The 25195-nt window shown below is 47.1% G+C and overlaps 6 protein-coding genes across 6 annotated transcripts; 3 read left to right on the top strand and 3 right to left on the bottom strand.

The window, feature by feature from the left end:
* Positions 1-1075: 1075 nt before the first annotated feature.
* Positions 1076-4887, bottom strand: HOO65_030959 (Retrotransposable element Tf2 155 kDa protein type 1; the record flags this gene model as incomplete). Its single annotated transcript, XM_071001798.1, has 2 exons — positions 1076-4419; positions 4488-4887. The coding sequence occupies 2 exons, from the start codon at positions 4885-4887 to the stop codon at positions 1076-1078; spliced, it is 3744 nt and encodes a 1247-aa protein (XP_070860638.1).
* A 2878-nt stretch (positions 4888-7765) lies between these two features.
* On the top strand, positions 7766-8250 carry HOO65_030958 (uncharacterized protein; the record flags this gene model as incomplete). Its single annotated transcript, XM_071002425.1, has 2 exons — positions 7766-7792; positions 7846-8250. 2 exons carry the CDS (start codon positions 7766-7768, stop codon positions 8248-8250), a joined length of 432 nt encoding a protein of 143 aa, XP_070860637.1.
* A 909-nt stretch (positions 8251-9159) lies between these two features.
* HOO65_030957 (Pol-like protein) lies at positions 9160-13309 on the top strand (the record flags this gene model as incomplete). Its single annotated transcript, XM_071001784.1, has 5 exons — positions 9160-10074; positions 10158-11515; positions 11557-11612; positions 11674-12279; positions 12324-13309. 5 exons carry the CDS (start codon positions 9160-9162, stop codon positions 13307-13309), a joined length of 3921 nt encoding a protein of 1306 aa, XP_070860636.1.
* A 35-nt stretch (positions 13310-13344) lies between these two features.
* On the top strand, positions 13345-13860 carry HOO65_030956 (putative retrovirus polyprotein; the record flags this gene model as incomplete). Its single annotated transcript, XM_071000540.1, has 1 exon — positions 13345-13860. The coding sequence occupies one exon, from the start codon at positions 13345-13347 to the stop codon at positions 13858-13860; it is 516 nt and encodes a 171-aa protein (XP_070860635.1).
* A 637-nt stretch (positions 13861-14497) lies between these two features.
* HOO65_030955 (uncharacterized protein) lies at positions 14498-15244 on the bottom strand (the record flags this gene model as incomplete). Its single annotated transcript, XM_071002382.1, has 3 exons — positions 14498-14675; positions 14740-15034; positions 15079-15244. The coding sequence occupies 3 exons, from the start codon at positions 15242-15244 to the stop codon at positions 14498-14500; spliced, it is 639 nt and encodes a 212-aa protein (XP_070860634.1).
* Positions 15245-20236: 4992 nt separating this feature from the next.
* HOO65_030954 (Endothelin-converting enzyme 1) lies at positions 20237-22430 on the bottom strand (the record flags this gene model as incomplete). Its single annotated transcript, XM_071001969.1, has 2 exons — positions 20237-21571; positions 21639-22430. The coding sequence occupies 2 exons, from the start codon at positions 22428-22430 to the stop codon at positions 20237-20239; spliced, it is 2127 nt and encodes a 708-aa protein (XP_070860633.1).
* Positions 22431-25195: the final 2765 nt, after the last annotated feature.

Raw genomic sequence — 25195 nt, 5'->3', positions numbered from 1 at the left:
CTAACCCTAACCCTAACCCTAACCCTAACCCTAACCCTAACCCTAACCCTAACCCTAACCCTAACCCTAACCCTAACCCTAACCCTAACCCTAACCCTAACCCTAACCCTAACCCTAACCCTAACCCTAACCCTAACCCTAACCCTAACCCTAACCCTAACCCTAACCCTAACCCTAACGCTCACTATGAGGAACCTCTGGACGACAAGAACATCCCACAAGCTAGACTGGTTACACCGCAAGTTCACAGTCATAGGAACACCAACTCCCCTGACAGTGAAACTGGATGTCCCTAAGGAAATACATAACGTATTCCATGTAGACTGCGTGGAAAAAGCTGCAAAAGACCCATTTCCCAGTCAGCAACAAGCGCCAGAGGAACCCCCAGGCATAGTGAATGAAGATGGAGAGGAAGAATGGACAGTGGAGGACATAGTGCGAGCCCAAGGAAAAGGAAGTACCAGAAAAGCCTTGGTAAAGTGGTTGGGTTGGGACGACCCAACATGGGTACCCCTTGTCACGGGCAGGCAGGAAGGTTCTATGAGACTAACCCAATAGCTCAAAGACGGGACAGGCAGGACAGGTAGACAGGGACGAGGACAGGCAGGACAGGATGTTCAGGATGGTAACAGATACCAGGACAGAAGACAGGGACAGGAAGTTCAGTATATTCAGGGTAGGAGACGAGGACGTTGCTTGGGGAGCAACATTCAGGTAACAGAGGGAGGTTCTATCTAGTCTATATATCTACACAGGTTGTAGTTGACAAGATCTACAGTGGGGTGTGAGGCTGGTAGCGGTGAGCGAGGCTCCAGCATCGAGCAGGACAGCAGTCATGCAGGGAACGCTAAAGTAGCGTGGGAACAGTGGTCATGCAGAAACGGTGGTCATGCGGACGACAGTATCATGCTATGACGGACGGTGGTTATGCAAAGGACGCTAGCGTGCTGTTACATCATGCAGGAACACTAGCGTACTGTAACGGTCATGCAGAAGACGCTAGCGTACCGTGACAGTACCCCCCTCTCTACGGCAGAGCTCCGTCGATGCCGAGAGGGTAACCAGGAGGGTTCACCTAGGGGCCGGGCTTGTCAGGGTAACGGCGGTGGTAGTTTTCCACTAGCTGCTTTGCATTCTCCAGGTATTCGGCGGGTTCAGTTGTTGGGTCATCGTAGCCGGTCCAACGAACAACATATTTCAAGCGGGGGCGGCGTCCACGGCCGCGGCGTTCCCAGAAGGAGTCCAAGACTTCTTCAACTTCGTACTCAGTTTGTCCAGCCACTTCAACGTGAGGTGGAGGTGGACGAACTTGACCAGGGATGGGATCAGAGGTGTCAGCGTATCGGAGCTTGGACACATGAAAAACAGGATGAATCCTCATAGAGGCAGGCAACTCAAGTTTGTAAGCGTACGGGCTTATGATCTTGCAGATGCGGAACGGTCCCAAGTTCTTCCAGTCTAGCTTCTTCTGAGGCCGGGCGGTTTGAATCGTCCGGGCGTCAAGCCAGACTTTGTCGTCAACTTGGAACTGGCGAGGTGGCTGGCGGTGCCGATTCGCCTGCTCTTCATGGAAGTTTTGGGCCATTGCCATTTCAGAACGGGTCAGTTCTGTTATCTCTTCCATTCGGGCAGCGAAGGCAGCAGCGTCTCGGGACTGGGCGGAATCGGGCAGGTCGGAGATTGGCTCGAATCCCATCCGGGGTTGGAATCCGTAATTCGCAAAGAAAGGGGAAATATTGGTGGTTTCAGAGTAATGCGCATTGCCAGAGAACTCAGCTAGTGGCAACCAATCTTCCCAATCGTCTTGTAGATATGCTACGTACGCACGTAGATATTGTTCCAAGACCGAATTCATTCTTTCGGTTTGACCATCGGTTTCTGGGTGGTGGGCAGAGGACAGGGTTGGTTCAATTCTCAAGGACCGAGACAGGCACCTCCAAAATTCGGCAATGAATTGAGGTCCTCGGTCCGAGACGATAGTCGATGGAAGGCCATGCAACTTCCAGACATTCTTCAGGTACAGACGGGCAGTGTCTTCGGCGTTACAGTTGCCGTGACAAGGAACCAGATGACGCATCTTGGTTAGCCGGTCTACAATCACAAGGATGGCATCGTAGCCATTGCTCTTGGGCAGGTGGGTGATAAAATCAACGGATATATCACGCCATGCTCTCTCGGGAATTGGCAGCGGGCGAAGCAGGCCTTTCTGGCCATCACGGAAGGGTGTCGCGCGGCGGCAGGTATGGCACTGGCGAACCCAGCGGGCGACGTATCTTGCCATGCCAGGCCAATAGTATTCCCGGGACAGGAGGTCGTAAGTCTTGGAACGACCTGGGTGTCCCGAGACAGGAGAGTCATGGTACAGGCGGAGGAGCTCTGCTTTCAGGGCATCGCTTTCGGGAACGTACAAGCGGTCTCGTACGTACAAGTAGCCTTCGCGCTCCGAGCACTCGGCCAGGGTGAGTGTCGGCAGGCGGCTCGTTTCAGGGTTCAGGATTGCGGCCAAGGCAGCACGGGGTACAGGGTCAGAATCATATGCAGTGCGGAAGAGTTCTTGCAGATTCGTCGGCAGGACGATCTGATTCAGGCGAGTCTGGCGGCTAGCATCGGGTAGGTTGTGATTCTTCAGGACGGTTTGGCTCTGGTGCAGAAGACGGTCATCACCCTCCTTGGGTAAGTCATCTGACCGGCGCGTGAGCGAATCAGGCTTCGCACCTAGCTTACCCGGGCGGTAAACGATGTGGAAGTTGAATCGGGACAGGAATTCAAACCAACGGGCCTGACGGCGGTTGAGTTGCTTCGTAGACATGAAGTACTCCAGATTTCGGTGGTCGGTGATAACCTTCACAGGCGAAGGGGCACCTTCCAGTTCAGGACGCCATTCCTCGAAACAGCGGATGATGGCCAGGAGTTCTTTGTCGTAGATTTCGTAGTTGCACTCGGCTGCTGAATGCTTCTTGGAGAAGAAGGCAACAGGGCGGAGGCTACCATCGTCATCGTATTGGGACATGACACCAGCTGACACATAATCGGACGCGTCGGTCTCGAGGATGATGTCTTTATCCCAATTGAAATGGGCCAGGACAGGGGCAGAGGAGAAGTGGTCTTTCAGGGTTCGGAACGCTGATTCGCAGGTAGAATCCCACACAAAAGGGACATCTTTCTTCGTCAAGCGTGTCAACGGGGCGACCAAGCTAGAGAAGTCGCGAATGAAGCGGCGGTAAAAGTTACCGAAGCCGAGGAAGGCTTGGGTATCTGTCAGGGATTTCGGGGTAGGCCAATTACGCACTGTTGCGACCTTGGCTGGGTCCATTCGAATGCCATCACGGCCGACGATCAAGCCTAGGAACTTGGTTTCAGTGCAGTAGAACTCGCACTTAGGAGCCTGGGCGTATAATCCAGCGGCGCGGAGGCGTTCGAGGACCGCACGGATGTGTTCGGTGTGTTCTTCACGGGTACGACTGTAAATCAGGATGTCGTCCAAATACGCCGTGCAGAACAGGTCGAGATATTCTCTCAGGGAAGAGTTGATGTATCGTTGGAAGGAGGACGGGGCTCCCGTCAGTCCAAACGGCATGACCAGGCTCTCAAAGAGGCCAAAACGCGTGCGGAAGGCAGTCAGGTATTCTTCTCCCGCAGTCATTCGGAGGTTGTTGAAAGCGGAGATGATATCAATCTTGGAAAAGTAGCGCATTCCATGCAGATTGTTCAGAGTTTCCTTGACTAAAGGCAGCGGGTATCGGTCTTTGATGGTCACAGCGTTCAAGGCACGATAATCGACACAGAAACGCAGTCCTCCGTCAGCCTTCTTCACGAACAGAACGGGAGAGGCAACATGCGAGGAGCTGGGGCGGATAAAACCTTTCCGGAGATTTTCATCGAGCCATTCACGGAGGGCTTTCAGTTCGTCTCGGGACATGGAGTACAGGGGCCCGAAAGGCAGTTTCGCACCTTCCACCAGGGGGATATGGTGATCCATGGGTCGGTGTGGTGGTAGTTTTTCCGCCTCGCGAGGGGAGAAAACATCGGTGAAATCTGACAATTCGGCGGGCAGGGAAAAGGGTTCAGGTTTCCGGGGACTTGCAGAGTCCGGGGAGTCAGGACGGTTCAGGATTCGATCGATTTCTTCCAGTGTCGTCACAAACAGTCGACAGGCAGACCGGCGGGAATAGGCAATGGCACCTTCCTTCGAGATCGGGACAATGTTCAAGTTGCGAAGGGCCTGGGGTCGTGGGGGCAAGTTACTGGGTCGATCTTTATGGGGGACGTTGTGTAAGGCCCGAAGCTTCTCGGGCTTTCCAGGAACGTTGCAGTGGTTTCGGCAGTATTCAATTTTCCAGCTTCCGTTTCTCTTCCATCGAATACTTCGATTCCAAATGGAGAACGGAGGGGGTGGGTCGGAATTCGGTGCAGGGATACCTAGGTGGCATCAATGAAGGCTTTTCCTTCTGCACCACAGTCAGTCAGGGCGTATGTCGGGAAGGAACGGTCTTGAAGAGACAGTTCCACAGGGAGGATCATAAGATCTGACCGCTGATTGTATTCTTCCTCAATTGGAAGACCATGTACAGCAGCGGCCGAGATACGAATAATCTGGTTCGGGGTTGCGCCGGGAGGTTCCACCTGGGGGCGGCTTATTCCAGGCGAGCTCCTTTTTTTTGGTCCATCACTGGGGCAGTCCGAGTGGAAGGACGAGAAGGAGTCACGGCGGTGGTGGGAGCAGGAGACCTGGGGCGTCGCGGCAGTAGAGGAAGGGGACAGTGCAGCCGAGCGGAGCTGTCGGTTATCGGGTTGTGGGCACTGGCCCACTAGGTGGCCCTTTATTCCGCAACGGTAGCATTCACCCCTTTCTCGGCGGGAGGCGCGGCGTTGATGGGACAGGTCCATGGCATCCGGGTCTGGTGGAGGGGCAGTTGTTCTTTTTCATCAGCGTATGAAAATAAGGAGCGGACATATTCAAACCAAGCACCAGTGTGGTTGGTAACCCCTTCGCTGAAGCTCTCGAAGCTATCAGGCACGATCGGGGGTTCCGGGCGGGCAGACATCTCGTCAGTGTCTATGGGTGGAAGCAACGTAATGTCACGGGCAGGCAGGAAGGTTCTATGAGACTAACCCAATAGCTCAAAGACGGGACAGGCAGGACAGGTAGACAGGGACGAGGACAGGCAGGACAGGATGTTCAGGATGGTAACAGATACCAGGACAGAAGACAGGGACAGGAAGTTCAGTATATTCAGGGTAGGAGACGAGGACGTTGCTTGGGGAGCAACATTCAGGTAACAGAGGGAGGTTCTATCTAGTCTATATATCTACACAGGTTGTAGTTGACAAGATCTACAGTGGGGTGTGAGGCTGGTAGCGGTGAGCGAGGCTCCAGCATCGAGCAGGACAGCAGTCATGCAGGGAACGCTAAAGTAGCGTGGGAACAGTGGTCATGCAGAAACGGTGGTCATGCGGACGACAGTATCATGCTATGACGGACGGTGGTTATGCAAAGGACGCTAGCGTGCTGTTACATCATGCAGGAACACTAGCGTACTGTAACGGTCATGCAGAAGACGCTAGCGTACCGTGACACCCCTAGACAACATCAAAGACACCGAAGCTTTGGACCACTGGGAAGCTAAATGGGGCCCGATCTCAGAAAACGACGGACCGCCTACGACTAGAGGACGTCGTCCTAAGAAAGGAGGGGGGTGATGTTATAGGCTGGGCGCCTATGAGAAGGTTGAGCAAGGGTACAGGAAAGGATCACGTGAAGGGGAGACGTGTCCTTGGCAAATCCTCGCAATACTTAAAGAGGGGGAACACTCTAGTTTTTACTTCTTTCTCTTCTTTCTCTTTTCTCGTTAGTTTATTTAACAATAAAACGCTTTAAGGTATACTTCTTGAGACATCAATAGCTAGCACCGGCAACAAAAGTGATGAGGCTATCACATTTATACGAATAAAAATATGTATAGAAATGCCTCGGCCCATCCCCAGCCCGTATGCTTAGCAGCTGGATGTCAGCAAAGAGCTATTCAATAACTATCTTACGATAGATTCTCAATTATAAAGAGTGGCACTGTATAAAAGTCTTTATAACTAGTGTGCAGTGTGTCTGTGTCATGTCAGACTAAAGCCTGTCATGACTTCTAGAATGCTATTCTCCTTGTATTTCTAGGTGTTTAGTCTTTGAATGCATTAAGAAACTAATACTTATAGTGATGCTTATTCAATGCAACTGACTTGGAATGGAAATAAGGTAAGGATGTGAAATAAAAAGGAAGTAAAATCCGAAAGAACTAATCCTTGTAGTAAGGCAAGAATGTGAAATAAGCCATCATGTAGATGGAAATAAGACAGAAGTAAAGTCTACAAAAGAAAAAAAAAGAAAAACCATGTAGAACTTGTGCTGGTTCCCAAGTGAAAGGTGCTTCTTCCAAGTATGCAAGACTGTAGTGGTTTGGCAAGCCCTTGAAGGTATAAGCCCTTGTCTGCCTGCAATACGAAAGCATATGCAGAGAAATGTTGTATGTGAAGCAAGATCTTCAAACCCATCATGATATGCTAGACATGCATGCTGTTAAGCCATGTCATGTTGCTTCTATCATGGGAGAAATATACAAGGTAGTGAGGAAATAGAAACAGGAGAGCATTCTTGACTGGAGTGTCCCCGGTATTGAGGTATCAACGAACAACTCTATCCTGGTAACAGGGTATCTTCTTATGTTATACTTTTCATCGGCGTTTAGCTTAGAATTGACCATTTATAATCATGGTCGTATTCCATGCCTGGGATGAAAAGCATGGCCATAGCTTTCAAAAAGCCTCTGATGTCTTACTAGTGTGCAACAAATCTGACAGTGCACATGCATGAATGTCCATCATCTTACCTATCACCGTTTTCTCCGATTCCTATAGTATGCTTTCGGATTTACGTGTAGCTAGCCTGAATTCTGCTGGCTCTGCCTACAATATTCCCCCTCTTCAATGCGTGCAAATGGCTGTAGATGGGCACAGATCAATTGAGGGTGCCCTATGAGCTTTATATACTTTTTCATACCTTTCTTCATGACAGACATCAATATGTCTCGTCATTGCTAGGACTATCACTATGCTAAGATTGAATAGCACTAAACAATGAAAACGGGAAAACTGAAAGCTCAATAGAAACAAGAAATACCCAGTGCTCTGGTATCTTGTGGGTAAGCCCACTCTTTGCTGAATCTCCATTACTATGACTTTCATACTACCGTTCACCCTTGGCCTATTTTCCACTCTTTTCTTCTTTTTCTACTACATCACAGCATGCAATTCCATTGATTCTTGTCTCTGAGCCTGTTGCTCTTGCCTTTTGGAAGCTGCAGACCTAGCCTAACCGGAGATCTTCAACTGATGCACTGTGGGTTGTGGTTCCAGGGTCAGATGACAGTCTGAAACTGACTCTACTCTGAGATAGACTTACGAAGCGTCAGCCTCGGAAGTCTGTCGCAGAGTCTTCTTTCTTTTTCATCAAGCGTTAAGAATCAGAATAATCGACATGCATATATGATTGCTCTACATACGCATCTACCGTGAGTGATTATAGCGTTCTGTTCACTGTGGTCAATAGCTGCAGGGTTACAACTGCCGCATCATAGACGCAGGCGTAACACCCACAGTCACGCCGGCAGGACTGAGACTACTCAATCTAGCACTATGGCCATTAACATCTCTGATCCTAATTAATTGGAATTGGAATATCATGGCTATTCTCTCTAGGATAATGGGGGCAGTAAATATGCGATACTTTCAAGATCCTCTACTGGTTAGACTGACCTACAAGAAGTGCTCCAAATTTCCATTAACTTTCAGCAAAAGGTCGCCACAATCCAAGATAACAAGCTGGATTTTGAACTCGCTCGTCAAGATAGACTAAGCCTTCCCCAGGTCTTTCACGCTGTTTTCCATAACAAAAACCTCCCATGTGATCAGATGCAGTGGGTTGTCATGGATATTGTTGACGTGGCCACTCACCTGTATGTTGAGAGCTACTGGATTATTAACAGACTTAACTCTGAGCAAGTGGTTAAAATCAAGCCCAATCAGCTGGACTGGAAAGTATTTTTCCCTGCTGTCTACTATGAACATGCAACTGAAATAGCTCCTAGTGCTAAGGCTGATGAAGTTCTTATCAAAGAGCAGCAGCGTGACTGGATACACTCCAAGTACATAGCTGTGATTGCCGAAGTCATGATGATGGTCTCGCTCAAGCAGCCAGTCTAAAGGATAACATCACCACTGTCCATTCTGCTGATACACATGTTGTTAGGTTTTCTACCAGGACGGTAAGTGACCCTGTTCCGTCAATGTATATTTCCATACGTAAAAGTATAGCAGGCAATCTGACTAGGATTGTGAGCAAAAGTGAGAAAGCGTGTCCAATTTCACTGAACAGTTTTAAACATGACAATCTGCAGTCATTGCTCATTCGTCACTGTCATTGTCGTCATTGTTTTCCAAGAAGCTACAATGCACTGTAGCAGAGGCCTTCAGATCAGACACTTGGACTACGAAAGGAAGCAAAAAAAGGCCAAGACAAACAATAGAAACCGTAAAGCAAGAGCAAAGGGTTGTGTTACAGTTTAGACCGAGGTTTGGGGGAAGGCGGTGAGACTGCCAGAGTTCTAGCAATGTACAGACCATGTCAAAGATTCAGGGGAACTAGTTTAGCCTTGAGGGCTTTTTCTTCCCTTTCTCCCTCATCTGACGATGAAGTCTATTCATATGGAATCAATGTAGTATTTACTTGCCTGTAACAAGATGCCTTTCAAGTTTCGGTGTAACAGTAGATATTAGAAGGACGTACTGAATGTTTGTAAGGGCTGCGCCTGGAAGGACACGCTGGCCAGCCCCACTATAGAAGACCCACCCCGCAGAAGGGACTATAAGAACCTTCCTCACCAACTAGCTAGTTTAGAGTAGTTTCCCTTTCCTTTCCTCTTTAATGCGTAATCTTTGACCATCTCCGAACTTGCTTATACGAACATCTGTAGGCTAATCCGTGACATAATTACGCATTCACCAACGAATTTCTTTTCTCACCCCTATAATCACAGTATAACCTTTTTTTTTCTTTTCTTCCTTTTTTTTTTTTCTTTTTTTTTTCCTTCCCCCATGGACCACGAGGAGACAATGAGCGACACCGAATCCAAGACCGGCTTGATGACGGATCAGGAGACAATTTCGGAACTCCTGTCCAAAGTGGAGCGCCTCGAACTCCAGCTTCACAACACCAGACGCCCTGCCCTCCCCGACGTAGAAAAATATGACGGAAAAAGTGCATTCCAGCTGAAGTCTTTCATGGCAGAGCTGAAGAACAAACACGCACAGGACAGTGAAGTGCTTGGTGGTGACAAAGGTTTTGTTCATTATGCCTACAGCCGCCTGACAGGCAAGGCCAGGAACAGGGTGTCCCCCTACATTGAAACCTACCTGACGATGAAGGATGGCAAAAAGGCCCTCAAAGCCTTCTACACCCTTCTGGAGGACACCTTCTCGGATCCCAGTGCAGTGCGTCGTGCCATCCAAAGAGCCACGACCCTGTCGATGGGACAGCGTGCAGTGTCGGACTATATTGCAGAAGCTGAACTGATCTTCCTTGAGGCCAATGGCTCCAGCTGGCCTGACAATGTCAAGATCTCATACGTGGAGCAGGGGCTGTCAGCAGAGCTTGCAGACAGAATGGTATCAACAAAGGAGTACACCTCCTTCGTTGAGTACAAGAAGGACCTGCTCATGTTGGGGGCTAGCTTAGCAGCTAGAAGAAACAGAGGGTCAGGAAACCGACCTCAGCCACCTCGACCGAGCACCTGGAGTAGGAATGACAAAAGCCACACCAGAGGCGCTGGAGACCAAACCAGGTCTGCCTCTTCGTCGTCCTCCAGCCAAAAGAGAGCACGCTGGGTCCCCAAGGAAGAGATCGATAAACGCCACCAAGAAGGACGCTGCCACCGCTGTGGTGCTTCAGGGCACAAATCAGCTCAATGCCCTTACCTTCCAGCACGACCCCCAGCTGGCTCCTCAAGGCCTGTCAGAAAGGTAGAGGAAGTGAGCCCCGAGTTAGACGAGTCCTTGGATGAAGAAGACACCCCTTCGGAAAACTAGATACCTCTGTGCAAAGTCGTGTACAGAGGTCCAAGGAGGGGCCCAAACAATTCGTGTCGAACTGGGAAAAGGAGGACGAGGAACAGCCACACAAGAACCGGGCTATAGAGGTGGACATAGTTATTAATGGGAACCTCCCATCCATCGCCTTAATAGATACTGGCAGTGCCTCAACCTCTATGATCAGTGAAAGAATTGTGACAAAGAACAAGCTCCCCACGCAAAGGGCCAGGAAACCCCGTAGCCTGACCCCGTTTAACAGCACGAAGCCCACTATCTCGGATCAAATTGCCTTTTTCGAAATAGATGTAGGTGGCTTCAAAGAAAAGCACGCTGCCTGGGTTATCCCGAACCTAACAGATGAAGTTCTGATTGGATACCCATGGCTTAAGAGAAATAATGCAGTAATTGACTGCGAAAGAGATACAATCACCTTCAAAAGTAGCGACATCACAGTCTGTGGTAGAAACACCACAATGCCGGCCAAACCTCAGTTTGTGAGGAGGCTGCGAACTTTCGAACGGTTGATCGAAAAAGATAGCAAAGACCACAGCATGTACGAGGCCAAAGTTTTCAGAGCTACAGTGGAAGACATCAACAAAGCCCTGGACCGCCTTTACCAAGACCAACTACCCACAGACCCATCAAAGTGGAAAAGCAAGGTACCTGCCTGGGTGTCAAACGAAAACGTTGATGCTTTCAACCCAGATGCACAATTTACCAAGCGCCTCCCTCCTCACCGTCCAGGAATGGATCACGAGATTGAGCTGTCTGTCCCAGACGATAAAGCACCATGGGGTCCTCTCTACAAGATGTCTCGCGATGAACTCCTGGTTCTTCGCCAAACGATTCTGACATTGCTACAGAAAGATTACATACGCCCAAGCAAGTCCACAGCCGCCGCGCCAATTCTATTCGTCAAGAAACCAGGTGGTGGTTTACGCTTCTGTGTGGACTACCGAGCTCTCAATGGAGTAATGATAAAGGACCGTTACCCACTTCCCAACATCACAGAGACCCTGCGCAATGTCTCAGAAGCAACCCTCTTTACGAAACTGGATGTCATCTCTGCCTTCCACAACATTCGGATTGCCAAAGGAGATGAGTGGAAAACAGCTTTCAGGACTCGCCAGGGACTTTATGAGTGGCAAGTGATGCCATTTGGACTGGCCAATGCACCTGCACACTTCCAGAGATTCATTAACAGCCTGTTGCGACCGTATCTCGATGTTTGGGCCTCTGCGTATGTCGACGATGTTCTTATCTTCACAAATGGAACCCCGGAAGATCACTACGAGAAAGTCAACACAGCCTTGACCTGTCTGCGAGAAGGAGGCCTGACTGTAGATATCAACAAGTGCGAGTTTGCAACTCAGGAAATCACGTATCTGGGATACATCCTACGACCTGGTCAAATTCTGACAGACCCAAAGAAAATCTCAGCGATCTCAGAATGGGAAACACCAAGTTCTGTACAGCATGTGAGGAAGTTTTTAGGGCTTTGCAACTTCTACTGAGGATTCATTGACAACTATTCTGAAGTCGTCATGCCACTTAACGCCCTGGTAACAACGAAGAAAACATTTTGCTGGAATGAAGCAGCAGATGAGGCATTCAGGAAACTTAAGCAAGCCTTCACCTCAGCGCCAATCCTATGTAGTCATGACCCAGAATTGACAACAATAGTGGAGGCAGATGCCTCTGGGTATGCTATGGGTGCAGCTCTCCTGCAGATTCAGCCAGATGGTTCCAAACGCCCCTGTGCATATACAAGCCGAAAACTGACTGCATCGGAATGCAACTATGCCATTCATGACAAAGAACTTCTTGCAATCATTTATGCACTCAAGGAATGGCGTAGTGAACTGAAAGGTTTGAAGGATGCCTTTGAGGTGGTGTCAGACCACAAGAACCTCCTACACTTTACAAAGCTCCAACATCTGTCAGAACGTCAAGCCCGTTGGTACCTAACGTTGAGCGAGTACAATTGTTTCATCACTCACCGCCCAGGCAAGCTCTCTGCACTCCCTGACGCCTTGTCACGGCGTGACATGCCAGAAGGCCCAGACGACGGTCGATTCGAGGAACGAAAGCAACAGCTGCTACAATCCCAGAGAAACGGAGTTGATGAAGTGCTCAAAGTGAGGCGTACCGACAGCCAACTTCTGATTCCAAGCGAAACCACACCCCAGATTCACTGCCAGAGAAAATGAAGAGCATGTGGTCCAAGGCTGTAGACAACGACAAGGATCTTGAACAAATCAGAGCCTGCCTGATGGCGAAAGACAGCCAGTGGCCAGAAGATCTCAGACACAGACTGCGTGTGGGCGTCAGTGACTGCTCCTTGGACGACAAGATGCGAGTACTGTACCGAGGCCGATTTTGGGTCCCCAATTCAGAACCCTTGAGAACAGCATTGATGCAAGACGTTCACGACTCACCTACCCTCATACACCCTGGAAAGAATGTGCTATATGCAGAACTGGCTCGTATGTTCTTTTGGCCCAACTTTGTTGCAGATGTACGACGATTTTCGAGAAATTGCCAGGTCTGTGGAAGCACAAATACTTGGCGCACTAGCAAAGAGGGCTTGTTGAAACCCCTGCCTATCCCAGATCAGCCATGGCAAGACATTGCAATCGATTTCATTGGCCCACTGCCAACAGCGAAGAAAGGCGAGGAGGAATTCACCCACATACTCACCGTGATTGACTGCATGTCGAAAGGAGTGCTCCTAATGCCAATGAAAGCACTGGATATGGAAAATGTGGCTGATGCTTTCTTCCACAACTACTACAGGCACCATGGGCTACCAAGATCCATACTTTCGGACCGAGAATTCGTCAACGCAGCTTGGAAAATGATTTGCACAGAACTTGGAGTGGAAAGGAGGTCAACAACAGCATACCACCCAGCAACTAATGGAGCTGTTGAGAGGATGAATGCTGAGGTCAAGTCTAAACTTGCTAAGCTTGGTGCCCAAGGACCACATTGGTTGAAGGCTATCCCAATGGTCGAGTTTGCTCTCAATGCAACACCAAGCAGTGCAACCCAAATATCACCATTCTTCCTCAGTCATGGCTATCACCCCAAGACAATTGACCTGGAACCCCCCAGACACCGCCACCAAACCCTGATGGCCCGCTTGGCCAAGCAAAACGGGTTTTGGACAAGTTGAGGAGTGCTCGAGATTGGGCCAAGGCAAACCTTACCATGGCTAGAGCTACTATGGAAGAAGCCGCAAATGAGAAACGAAGGCCACACAGAGACTACCAACCAGGTGACTGGGTTTGGCTGACACTGCGAAAGGAGCATTTTGGACCAGGACTAGGACGTGGACTACAAAGCAAACATATCCGCTGCAAAGTGAAAGAAAAGGTTGGCAGTCACACTTACAAGCTGGATGTACCAGGCTCGACAGCTCATGACACCTACCATGCCGACCGACTCAGACCTGCAGCAGATGATGCTTTCCCATCCCAGACTACTCACGATGACCGTCCAGGCCCAGTGGGACATGAAGATGGTGTAGACAAATATGATGCAGAAAAGATACTGAACCAGAGGACAAGATATGGCAAGTTACAATACCGAGTCAAATGGCAAGGATGGAATCAGCCCACGTGGGAACCAGCTGAATATCTGGAGAACACCATCGCACTGGAGGAGTGGAAGGAAACTAACGCACAACAACCGGAAACGAGAAGGAGAAGAAGGAGGCAGATGTAAGGGCTGCGCCTGGAAGGACACGCTGGCCAGCCCCACTATAGAAGACCCACCCCGCAGAAGGGACTATAAGAACCTTCCTCACCAACTAGCTAGTTTAGAGTAGTTTCCCTTTCCTTTCCTCTTTAATGCGTAATCTTTGACCATCTCCGAACTTGCTTATACGAACATCTGTAGGCTAATCCGTGACAATGTTCTGGAAGGAGGAATGAGTGATTATTGAAATTGTTCCATCTCCATCTGTTTCTTGCCTGAAGAGCACATAAAGGGCATTTTCCAAGCCTATTTGTTCAGTCTAGACACCATAGTGAGGAATACATAATCGGTTGAGATCTGCACTTCGACTAAGGATCACATAGACAAACAACAACCATTATCAACGATCCCTTTTTCTTCTCATCCTAAGGGCTTTCAAAATGTCCTCTCAGTTTGTACTATTGTCTGTATTGGCTGCACTAACTTGGCTGTTACAGAACCCCTGGTAAGCTCTGAACTATAAATAAAGCACCAAGTATTATTCAGCTGTTTCTCTTATTAATGTTCTTATGGGATGCAATGTAGTTTCTCTGTTACACCAATATAAAAATACTTCTTTTGTTTAGCTATGAACTAACTTATTGCCAAACCTAAGCTAGTTACACTAAGCTCTAAGCTGCTGTTTCATCAGGGTTGGTGGGGGGTAAGAGAAGACACTAGGGTTCTCAAATGTCTGGACACTCTCGTAGGACCAGATCTTGGATATCTCGGAGTCCTTGGTACACTTGAGGGGTGCAACAGCAACATGGTCATAGTACAGATTCATGAATAACTTGGCATCACTATAATTGAATAAAACTGTTAGTGGCCTTTTCAACAGTTTACAGCTGTTCTCTGGTGACTTACTAATCCTTGTAGTAAGAAGAGTGCAGGGTTAGCTGGATGTCTGTAGGTGAAGAGAAATGGTACAGGCCAGATCTGATATTGCGGCCAACGCCGTCAGAGAAGCACTCCAGAGTAGAAGTCTCAAAGCTGTTCTCCAAACCATTCTCAGCAGTCTTGCCATCCCAGTTCCAGTGGTGGGTGCAAGTAGCCTTGGGCCGGATACTGGGGTTGGCATCAATGACATTGGGGTCGTTCAAGTCGTCTGGAAAAAGAGCGATTGTTAGTATAGGTTTGTAGATATAGAAGTGAGACTGAACTATCACTACGAATTTTCAGTGAAACTCCTTCGTCTTAACTTACATTTCAAGGTGCAGCTGAACAGAGGATCGCTGGGAGCAGTTTTGACACAAGAAACCTCCATATCAGAGACTTCAAGGGGCTTGACCTCTTCACCAGTGCGGGCAACAAGGGGAGAAGCAAAGGCAGTGGAGGCCAGAGCAAGGACGAGAGTAGTAGTGGAAATCATTTTTGTAGTGGGAAAGAAGAAGTATTGTGAACAGGATGTAAGTGGTATGAGAGTTGAAACGTTGCAAAGTTGGTAAAGAAAAGATGAAGTTGAAGGCGATGATTGCAATGAAGACAAGATCCAAAACCCCATTCTACCAGTGACATTGTGCCCTTCTTATATGCCATGAGACATCTTTGATAAAATGACCATGTCCTACTCAACAGTGTGGGGTGATTTACACACACTTTCACTCTAGCTGCGATAGTCAGGTCACTTGACAGTTGGTGTGCACGACTTCTTTTCTCTCATGCTCAAAGCTGGTATTTTCCTTTCGTAATCTTAGTCAACCTGACTGTATTTGCTTTTCTCCTCCAGCTTTTGCAAGGCCTTTTGACTGGCATTGGCATCTGACATTGTATCGTGCTCTAGGACCCTGGCTTAGTGTTTATTTTCCGAGTTCTTTACATGTTGTGGGCGCTTTCTAGATGCCATCTGCCGGCCTATGTTTCTCTAGTTTTCTCCAAGGCCCGGCCGGCTATGACCAAAGAAGCTTTCAACAGGGCAAACAATGTGGGGTGACCTTGAGTTAAGTCCGGGGCCCCAAGGCCCGGCCGGCTATGGCTAAAGAATCTGTTAAGAGGGCGAACAATGCGGGGTGACCTTGAGCTAAGTCCGCGGCCCCAAGGTCTGGGCCATGGCTTGTATGCCTTTGTATGAAAAATGAAAATAACATTGCCTAATTATGCCTCTTATACTTGTATATAATTATGTAAAACTGCTAAAGGTTTGGACTACTGAAGGTCAATTCATGGCACTAGGCTTACACGTGAGACCACTATCTACCTGAGTGCATAGCTAGTGTTCTAGTCTGACCCGAGGCTATTATCACTTCTTCCCCTTCCACTACTGCTTCAACCTCTGACTTTGTAATTCCTTTGCCATAACTACATACACACATACACAGGGGACTGTAGCATGACAAGCTAGTGTGGCATAGACGAGTTTCTTGGGCCCCACATCGGAAATTGCACTTTTTAGGATTTGCATGTTTATAGGTGTATTAGGTCGGATTTATAGTAAAATCCGATCAAGGCTATGGGCAATATTCAGCTATTGGATGAATGTTGGATAAACTACATGGAGGATGTGTATTGTGGGGAATTTGCCTTCGGTCGGGTTAACCCTGGGTAAACCCGAGCCGGAATACTTCAGCTTAGTTGTCCATGATGGAAGAACTTAACACCTTAGAGAATGAATAAAAAGTAAGCTTCACCATAACGATCAATCTGTATACCAGCACGGTTCCACGTGCGGTTGTACAGGATCACGAGTGACTTCTAAAGCGATAAAATCTGAATTCAGTAGATTGTTCTGACAGACTCCTTAGTTCACATCACATGGCCCATATCACTTTGTGTCACAACTGTAGGACAGTATACTTGTTGACTTTGAACCAGTGCTACGGGGATTAGAGGAGGTAATTCGCCACCTGTTACGGCATTGATTGCTTCGCGAGCCACTGATTTTCAAAATATAAAGGGATGTATCGAGATGGAGATATATCGTGCGCGATAAGCCAGCGAAGCAGGCAAGTGAGCGTTGCGCTTTTATCAACCTTCCGAATTAAATTCACAATAGAAACACCATCATCTATCTGATCAACTAAAATTAATCACTATGCTATTCCCTGCCTGCTGACAGGTCCTTGCATTACGTCTGGTCTTTCTGCAAATACTACACTGCAGAACCCTTGCTCCTCATAACCTTCCGTGGCCACATTTTGAGGATTCAACTATTACCTGCGTATCAATATCCATCTGATCAATTCATTGTGATGCTTCCCCTATAGTTCAATGCCCTTGGTTCTGTACCCTAGTTCTTTTCACCCCCTCGTGCTGCGCTACTGTCTTATTCTCTTACTCAAGCTGGTCAAGGCTTTCCTGTGGTAAGACCATCTCGTCCATAATAACAGTTGTTGCCTTCTCAAAATGCGTCATGGCTTCAATTATTGACTCAGGGGAGCTGCTGTTATGATTCTAATCCTTACTTGCAGATAACTAGAATGCCATTGGGCCTCTAGCACTGCCTTTGGGTTCCTTTCAGTCTAAGTGGTCGATGGTATCGTGACCTCTACGGGAGGCGTCGGAGTCCATAGCTGCCCATCAACCTTCGAGTTTACAGAAGGATTAGAAATCATAAGACCAGCTTTCCAGAGTCAATAATTGAAGTTGTGAAGCATTATGAAAAGGCAACGGCTATTATTATACATGAGATGGTTTTACTACAGGAAAGTGTTCACAAACTTGAACAAGAGAATAACACAGTAGGGCAGCACGAGAGGGGGAAAAGAACTAGGGTACAGAAAGAAGGGCATTGAACTATAGGAAGCATTACAATGACTTGATCCTATAGATGATGGTGTTTCTATTGCGAATTTAATTCGGAAGGTTCATAAAAGTGCATTGCTCACTTGCCTGCGTCGCTGGCTTATCAAGCACGTTACCCTGGACTCATTCAAGGTAAGAAATTTCTCATGGCAGGATGAGAATATCAAAGAACTTATCCTGACTTTTTGCAGATGTAGCAGCGATAACAAAGGGAACGTATCTCAGCACAAAATTGTATTAGCGTAATGTTCTCATATTTGAACTTGAATCACGGTTGGACCTGTCCAAAGACTTTTCTAGGCTCAATGAAACGTTGCCTGAAGAGGACACACCTATCCATCGGGCTTTCTAGGTGCCGCTTGTAAAATGACCAACTAGTGCTATTGATCCATGAAAGGGACCAAGTTGGAATTGCCAAGCCAGTCCCATATACCGAAAGTTGCAATCTCCAAAGCTTTCTTGTCAATGCTAAACCGATGTGAAAAGTACCAAAAGACCGTCTTATTTGTTGTGGGAGAGGATGAAGTGGGACGAAATTTCAACCACAGCCGGCCGACCTTTGAATATTCCGCATACTTGAGTACTGTTACGACTATGGAATTAGCATCGCGATACCGACAGTTGAGTACATCCAAGATTCTGGTGAATGAGGAACACGGAAAAAAGAATTAAAGTTGGTGTTTTTTGTCCCTAGTTTGAATTCTCAACATAGTTTCGCATTTGCGAAGTACAGCTCTCTGTCGCTTTTCTATTTCATCTTTTCTTCTTTACGTTCACTTTTCTAGCGAATAGAGCGCATAGGGGCTTCAAAGGTCAGGAAGGGTAGTACGAAGTCGATGAACTCTGAGATGACGAAATCCTGGACGTGAATTTCGCGTTCGATTAAAATTTTCAACTACATAGAAGCAAAGTTAGACAGCGAAGAAAATTCGCACGTTACAACCTCTAGAACAACAGACAACAGACAACAGTGATCCATAATGGACTTGAAAAGTCCCGAAGACCTAGATTTCAATCCAGAAGCCCTGTAAGAATATCTAAAATGTTGGATAAAATGCGTCTATCAATGATGAATATGCTCAGATTATAGATAGAAGGCACTATGTGAAAGCGCCAAGTGGACATGTGCTTTCTTGGATATCAAAAACACAAGATTTCAACTTGGCCTCATATTCCTCCATTCGAACCCACACTTGAGCTAATATAAATTGTTTTAAGATGTCACTGGCCTACCTCGACTCGGTGTAATACAAGGCCTGGCTGGATTGAGCTTTATCATACAGCTAAAACGCAGAGAATCGTGCAAGACAAAGCAATGATTGTGAAGGGAAATACCCTGAATCAAGTATAAAGGCAAAGCCAAAGTTTGCTAGATATTGGAGAATTTTGGGGGGAGCTATCGTAAGCTCTAATAAGAAAGACGTATGCAACTCATTGAAGGTAGTCGGGCGTTAAAAGGCTACATCGAAGAGCATAGGTATCGAGTTTAGCTTGTGTAACAAAGAACGGTATCTACAGCCTGCTGGCCTGCGCCATCCCTGGCCTTCCTGTCATAACCTGTGATTTTCCATTTTTGAACCCTATATCGTAAGTCAGTAGGAGTAAGGCCCCTCATTGAGTGGAAAGTTTTACTTGATCCACGTCCAAGGCACATTGGTTTCATATGCGCAGCCAGGATGCGATGCAAAACCAAATCCCACGATGCATGATAGTTTTGACCCTGTAGCTAGCTCATGTGTGTGTCGAAGGAATAACTTATCATTACGGAGATTGATAGCTGCGCCTGCTTCTACGAACTTGTGGGACATACAGTAGCTCAAGGTGAGAGTAGCTGTCAGAACATGACCAAGCAGACGTCCAGGAAAGTACACGTAACTGTAAACCCAAGTATACCTATCTCATAGTCGATGTATCTTGGGTTGACGAAGGAGAGAGATGAAGGATACAATACAAGCAACTCTACAACAGCAACTCCACAACATGATCGTATCTCAATATCTTGAGCACCACCTCACCGATAGTGGTTTAGAGGGTATTTCGTCCATTTTCCCTGTTTGTATAATCTCTAGGTACTTGATTCTAAAAATATACGACAAACCCGTGATAATGTCAGCCCGAATGACATGGAATCAACAGCAAAACGCTAGCAGCGGATTTAATAGAAGCTATCTGTCAGAACATGACTACGCAGACATGGCAGAAAAAGCACATGATTGTGAACCCAAGTGTATACATCTCATGGTCGAAGTGCTCAGAGGTTGACGAAGAAGAGAGTGAACAATCAATACAAGCAAGTTTACAACACTATCTGATAGCCAAACGCTAAATATTTCATGCTGGGAGAGGTCTTGAGCTCACAGCTTAGGAAAAACACTTGTGTTAGAAAATAGGGAAATTTCTCTAACTCAGGCTTGTAAATCTATGTAGTTGCGTACTTGCTTTCTCTTTAACAATTCTCTTCAGCCAATCAGTTAACCATATTGACTCTACACAAACACATGAGGAGTATGTTTTTGGCATACACTGCAGTTCTAGCAAGGTATATCTAAACACAAATCAATCATCATTAGTCTTAAAGACTCGCAACGCCAACTTTTGACTAACACGCCCTAAAATTCGAATTTTACCATATCTTGCAAGTGGGCTTCTTGGCCGGGCAGTTGAAAGCCCTTAGGAAATCCTCATTATTGGCTAGAGAGCCAGTGATACGTGCCCAGCCAGGTGAGTGGCTGTCGTCGAAAACGTGGCCATCAGGCATCAAGAGCTTGCTGCAATGGAAATTGGCAAATGAAAGAAAGAATAGCTGATCACGAGTGAAAAACTCGAGACCAGGGAGCATCGCACCTCCCTTTCCCTCATCATCTAGCGTTTTCCATGCCAGAAAAGATGCCGACAGACCGCCAGTGTCAGCAATGTTCTCGTTCAGTGAGGTCTCACCATTAACGTAGTTTTTGATTTTGACATCACCATCAGATACTTCATTAACGAGACTTGAAAATTGATCAATGAAGCACTGGGTTCGGTCGCTAAAAGCAGCTTCAGTGTTCGGGGTCCACCAGTCTGAAGTTTTCGAAAAAGCACCATTTTCATCATAAAAATGGCCATTCGAGTCAAACGCATGACTTATTTCATGTCCAACAACAAACCCATAGGCACCGTAGGAGACGTATGCAGGAACATCAACATCGAAGACAGGGTACTGCATCAAGCCGGCAGGAAGCAGTAGGGTATTTCCAGGAGGAACGTAGTTTGCATTGGCCTCATTGGGGCTACTTTGCCACTCATCAGTATCAGCAGGTTTGCCAAGAGCTTGCCACTGCTCTTTCCATCTCATCTGTCGTAGAGAAACTTCGTTGTCAAAGTGAGTCTTATCACCAACCACTGAATCTCTGTACCTGTGAGCCAATTCATCTGGGTCGGTGATGTTTGGGCTGGCAGTCGGGTATCCAATCCCCTCCTTCATATTCAGCACCTTGTTAACAGCTCGTTCAGTGCTATATTCATCCATCCATTCTGTCGCTTGAAGCTTTTCGGTGTACACGCTCTTAAGGTTAGCTACCATTGCTGTAGCCAAATCTTTAGCAGCTGGTGAAAATGCCTTGTCAACAAAGAAACGGCTCAAGATGTTACTAACACTGTTGTCAACATGATTTATACAGTGAACTTGGCGGCTTTCCTCAGTTTTGAAAAGATTTCTAAAGCTCTTCAAAGGCTCCAAGGTTTCATGCTCAAGGAATGGCTCATAGCTTGTAATCAGGCGCCATCTAAAGTAGGCCTTGAAGGTTTCAAGTCGGACACTTCCCAAGATCTTGGGAAGTTCAGAGAAGTACTTCGGATGATGCACAATAAGACGCTCGATAGGGACGCCTTGAGGGGCAAGAGTGTTGATAATATCCGCCACAGCAAACGGTGGCAGTAGTGCATTAGCTTCCTCTAGGGTCATGGTATTATAGTATTTCTGCAATAATACAAAGTTAGTACATATTTCTTTTTGTTCAGTCGTGGAGACTATAGTGAGAACGAACCTGTGGGTTGATCCTCTCATTAGGTGGAGGCAATAAACTGGCGATCTCTGTTTCCAATCTGATAAGCTCCATGATGGTTCCCTCAGTGGTCTCTGGATAGAGTTTAGGGAGGACCTTTTTTACCGTCAAGTAGTATTGAATAAGGAATTCATCTGACTCGAAGTCCTCAGGCGATGGCATACCGAGGTCCATAGGCCCAGTGAGGGCAACAGCCAACTTTTCAGGATCACCGGCATCAAATACAGGAATAATTGAGACTAAGCCAGTGACATCATTGGTCAGAAGAATGAGTAAAGCCTCCTTGAAGCTCCTAACACCATCCATCTCAGCAAGGATCTTCTCAAGAGGCTGAATCCCAAGGCCCTTGATCGTGTCTACATCCATGCAGGCATCGTAGATGGCCTTCATCTTGTAAAAGTTTTTAGCATCCTGAGAACTTGGATCTATGCCAGCGGGCAGTGGACCCTCGAGAATTTCGCCCATGACTCCTTTGATGTGGTCCTGAATTAAGGTGGTTGTGGCGACTTTCCCTTCGCCAAGCTTGGGCTCATGTTTCAAGCGCCAACCACCACAGGCCAGCTCTTCAAATCTGCTGCATGGGTCCAGATCGGCATAGTTTGAAGCCAAGTTGGAACGAAGGTCAGCAGCAATCCGTTGGCAGGCGGGAGTGTTGCAGTATCCAGGGCTTGATGTGGGAGCAGCCTCACGGTCTACTTTAGATGACGCAAATTCACTTTGGGCACTGATTGCATGGGCCAAGAGGCCTGGAGCCAAGACAGAGCTGAATCTCATGCTTTCAATAAATTGAACCAACGTGGAAGTATAGATGGAGACCGGGCCAAGCAAAGGAAAGGACAACAAAGAAAATTAGAAGAATGGAAGAGAAGAATGAATATAGTCTCCCTATTCTAGACAAGGCGAATGCCATTGGTTAAATAGAGCCAACTAACACTATCGTGGAGAATGCATCTGTGTTATCCTAGACAGACAGTTTGATGGTCTTACTAGGTTGGCATAAAAATGCCCCCAAATTCTTTACAACTTCATGGGATCACCGACAAAGTGTGGGCAAGGTCAGAGCGTTACTTAAGCCTATATCCTGACAAACAGTAAGCCCATGTTACTAATATTCTAACTCCGCACAGCACTACAAGTGCCGATGAGGCGAAGATGAATTATCCAGCGATGAAGAAGACAATGACCAACAACTGGACAACCAACAGTGCTAACTCCGGGTGCTTCTTGGCAGTGAAAAAATTGATGCAACAGAAATAAAAAGTAATGGAAACTAAATAATGATCAAAGATCCAAGTTTTCCTTGTACCCCATGCCTTGTTGACTCTAAGGTTTCATGATAGCAAGTCAGCTTCTTTATGAATCTTCAGCTACGGAAGGTGTCAGTACTAAGGGGATCTGTCTAAAACACCATGCAGAAATTAAAGACCTCACGAAGACATATTGGACCTTGTAAGATCCAAGAGGCAAGCATTTTGTATTTGTCAGTCGCTATAATATCGCCTATAGAATCGGAGTGGTCGATATAAAATCCCAAGTTATTACTGTCATTTTTCTATTCATGCTCTTCCCTTTGTTGCTGAGCACCTGTGTTTAGTGCAGTGCAGACCCACTGTTTCTCGCCAGAAGGAATCCGATGTGTGGATCTTTGCTTCCATTTTGATTCGCTGAATCATGTTTACTCGTGTTATTCCATTGGCCAGGTCTTGGCTCAAAGGGTGTCAAAAATATCACAAAAATATCACAAAAATATCAGATTCAACAGAGAAAAGGGGTAGGGCATGAAGATTCTACGCATGGCTCATCTTGCAACTCTAGCGATATACTCTCTCATTTGTCTCTTCCCAAACTCCGATTTTCTCATCTATATTTTTGTCAGTGGCTATTTAGCCATCGTTTGTCTTGCTAATGGCCAAACCGAGAAAAAAATATGCTTCTTGGTCCATTTCTGGCGGTCTTTGCGCTTGGACAGATTCATGACGATCTCTCACTATCTAGTACGAAATACAGTCAAGTCAGTTGTCTGCCGATCGGGAATTCCCTTCCCTTGTAACTTGAAATTTACGTGACTTTGCTGATAGCGCATGCACACTGGGCTACAAGATGTCTTGTCAAGGATTGTTATAACAGCATGAATGCATATGAGGACTTGGTGTAGAATAGATCTTAAATGTTGAATCAGTTACTTTATTAAAGGGATTACTTCTACACTATGTCCTTGGACTTCAACACCCTTTTATATTGCTCATGAAGATTCATGTCGATTCATGACAGGGTGTCAACCCTATCATGGATCTTCAGCCACAAGAGGTATGAATAAATGTTGCGTGGCGCAGTATATATGTTAAGTGGCGTCCCATACGTGCCCCACTTATCCGAACCTATTGTGGCTGATCACGTGACATGATTGACACCACAATACAAAAGGAATCGTGCCAGGACGTAGCATAGACTTGAACCCTTTAATAAACCAACTGATTCAACATTTAAGATCTATTCTACAGGTTATGAGCCTGTGTTTCCCAGAACAAATGCTAGAAATATCGATCCAAAAATGTAAGCGTGGAAGCAAGTCCCGCCTCATGAGTCAGTTCACGACGATGAACCTCGACACAGACCCCGATTTCGGCGCCATCTGCAGGACCAGGAGCGTTTCCATCTTCCCATACTAGACTGATTCAACAAGATCTATTCTGCGGACCCGAGAAATATCGATCTTAACGATGTAGGCGTGGAAGCTAGTTCCGCCTGACGAATCTGCGGGGAAGACAAACCTCAACTCAGACCCCATTGTCGGCGCCGTCTGGAGTATCAGGAGCGTTTGCGTCTTCCCATTTTAGACTGATTCAATAAGATCTATTCTGCGGACGCGAGAAATATCGATCTCAAGGATGTAGGCGTGGAAGCTAGTTCCGCCTCATGAGTCAGTATGCGAAGACAAACCTCAACTCAGACACCGTTGTCGTCGCCGTCTGCTGTACCCTCAGTGTTTCATTTCGGTCCTCCCACTCTACTACCCGTGGTAGAGCACACTCATTTCTCTCTCCTTTGCATCACGTTGCCACTCTTTTCTGTGCATTTGTCTCAATTTTCTTTTCATTTCAAATCGCACACTATGCGTATTTTAGATACTGGTTGTCAGCCCATCTTTACTTCGACTGATGTCGTACACCACCGCCGCAAAAGATTTTCCTCTCTTGCCTCCCACCTTTCGTCCAGGCCTCTTCAGAACACTCAGCATTCTCACCATGAAGACGGCCGGATTCTTACCAGCGGACAAGGCCGCCAACGTCAAGAGCACGGTGGCATCAACGTCCAGTCACAATTTGGAAACCGTCACTTCGACTTGGATCGTTACAATCCCTAACATCAGTCGATCGTGAGCGAACAAAGGGTCTACCTACGGTAGAAGGGGGGTGTTGCGTGGCGCGGTATATATGTTAAGTGGCGTCCCATACGTGCCCCACTTATCCGAACCTATTGTGGCTGATCACGTGACATGATTGACACCACAATACAAAAGGAATCGTGCCAGGACGTAG

The sequence above is a fragment of the Ceratocystis lukuohia genome, assembly GCF_044167205.1.
Source record: "Ceratocystis lukuohia strain C4212 chromosome Unknown Supercontig3_pilon, whole genome shotgun sequence".
NCBI lineage: Eukaryota > Fungi > Ascomycota > Sordariomycetes > Microascales > Ceratocystidaceae > Ceratocystis > Ceratocystis lukuohia.
Note: the sequence above shows the minus strand (reverse complement) of the source record. Positions and strands in the feature narration are given on the sequence as shown.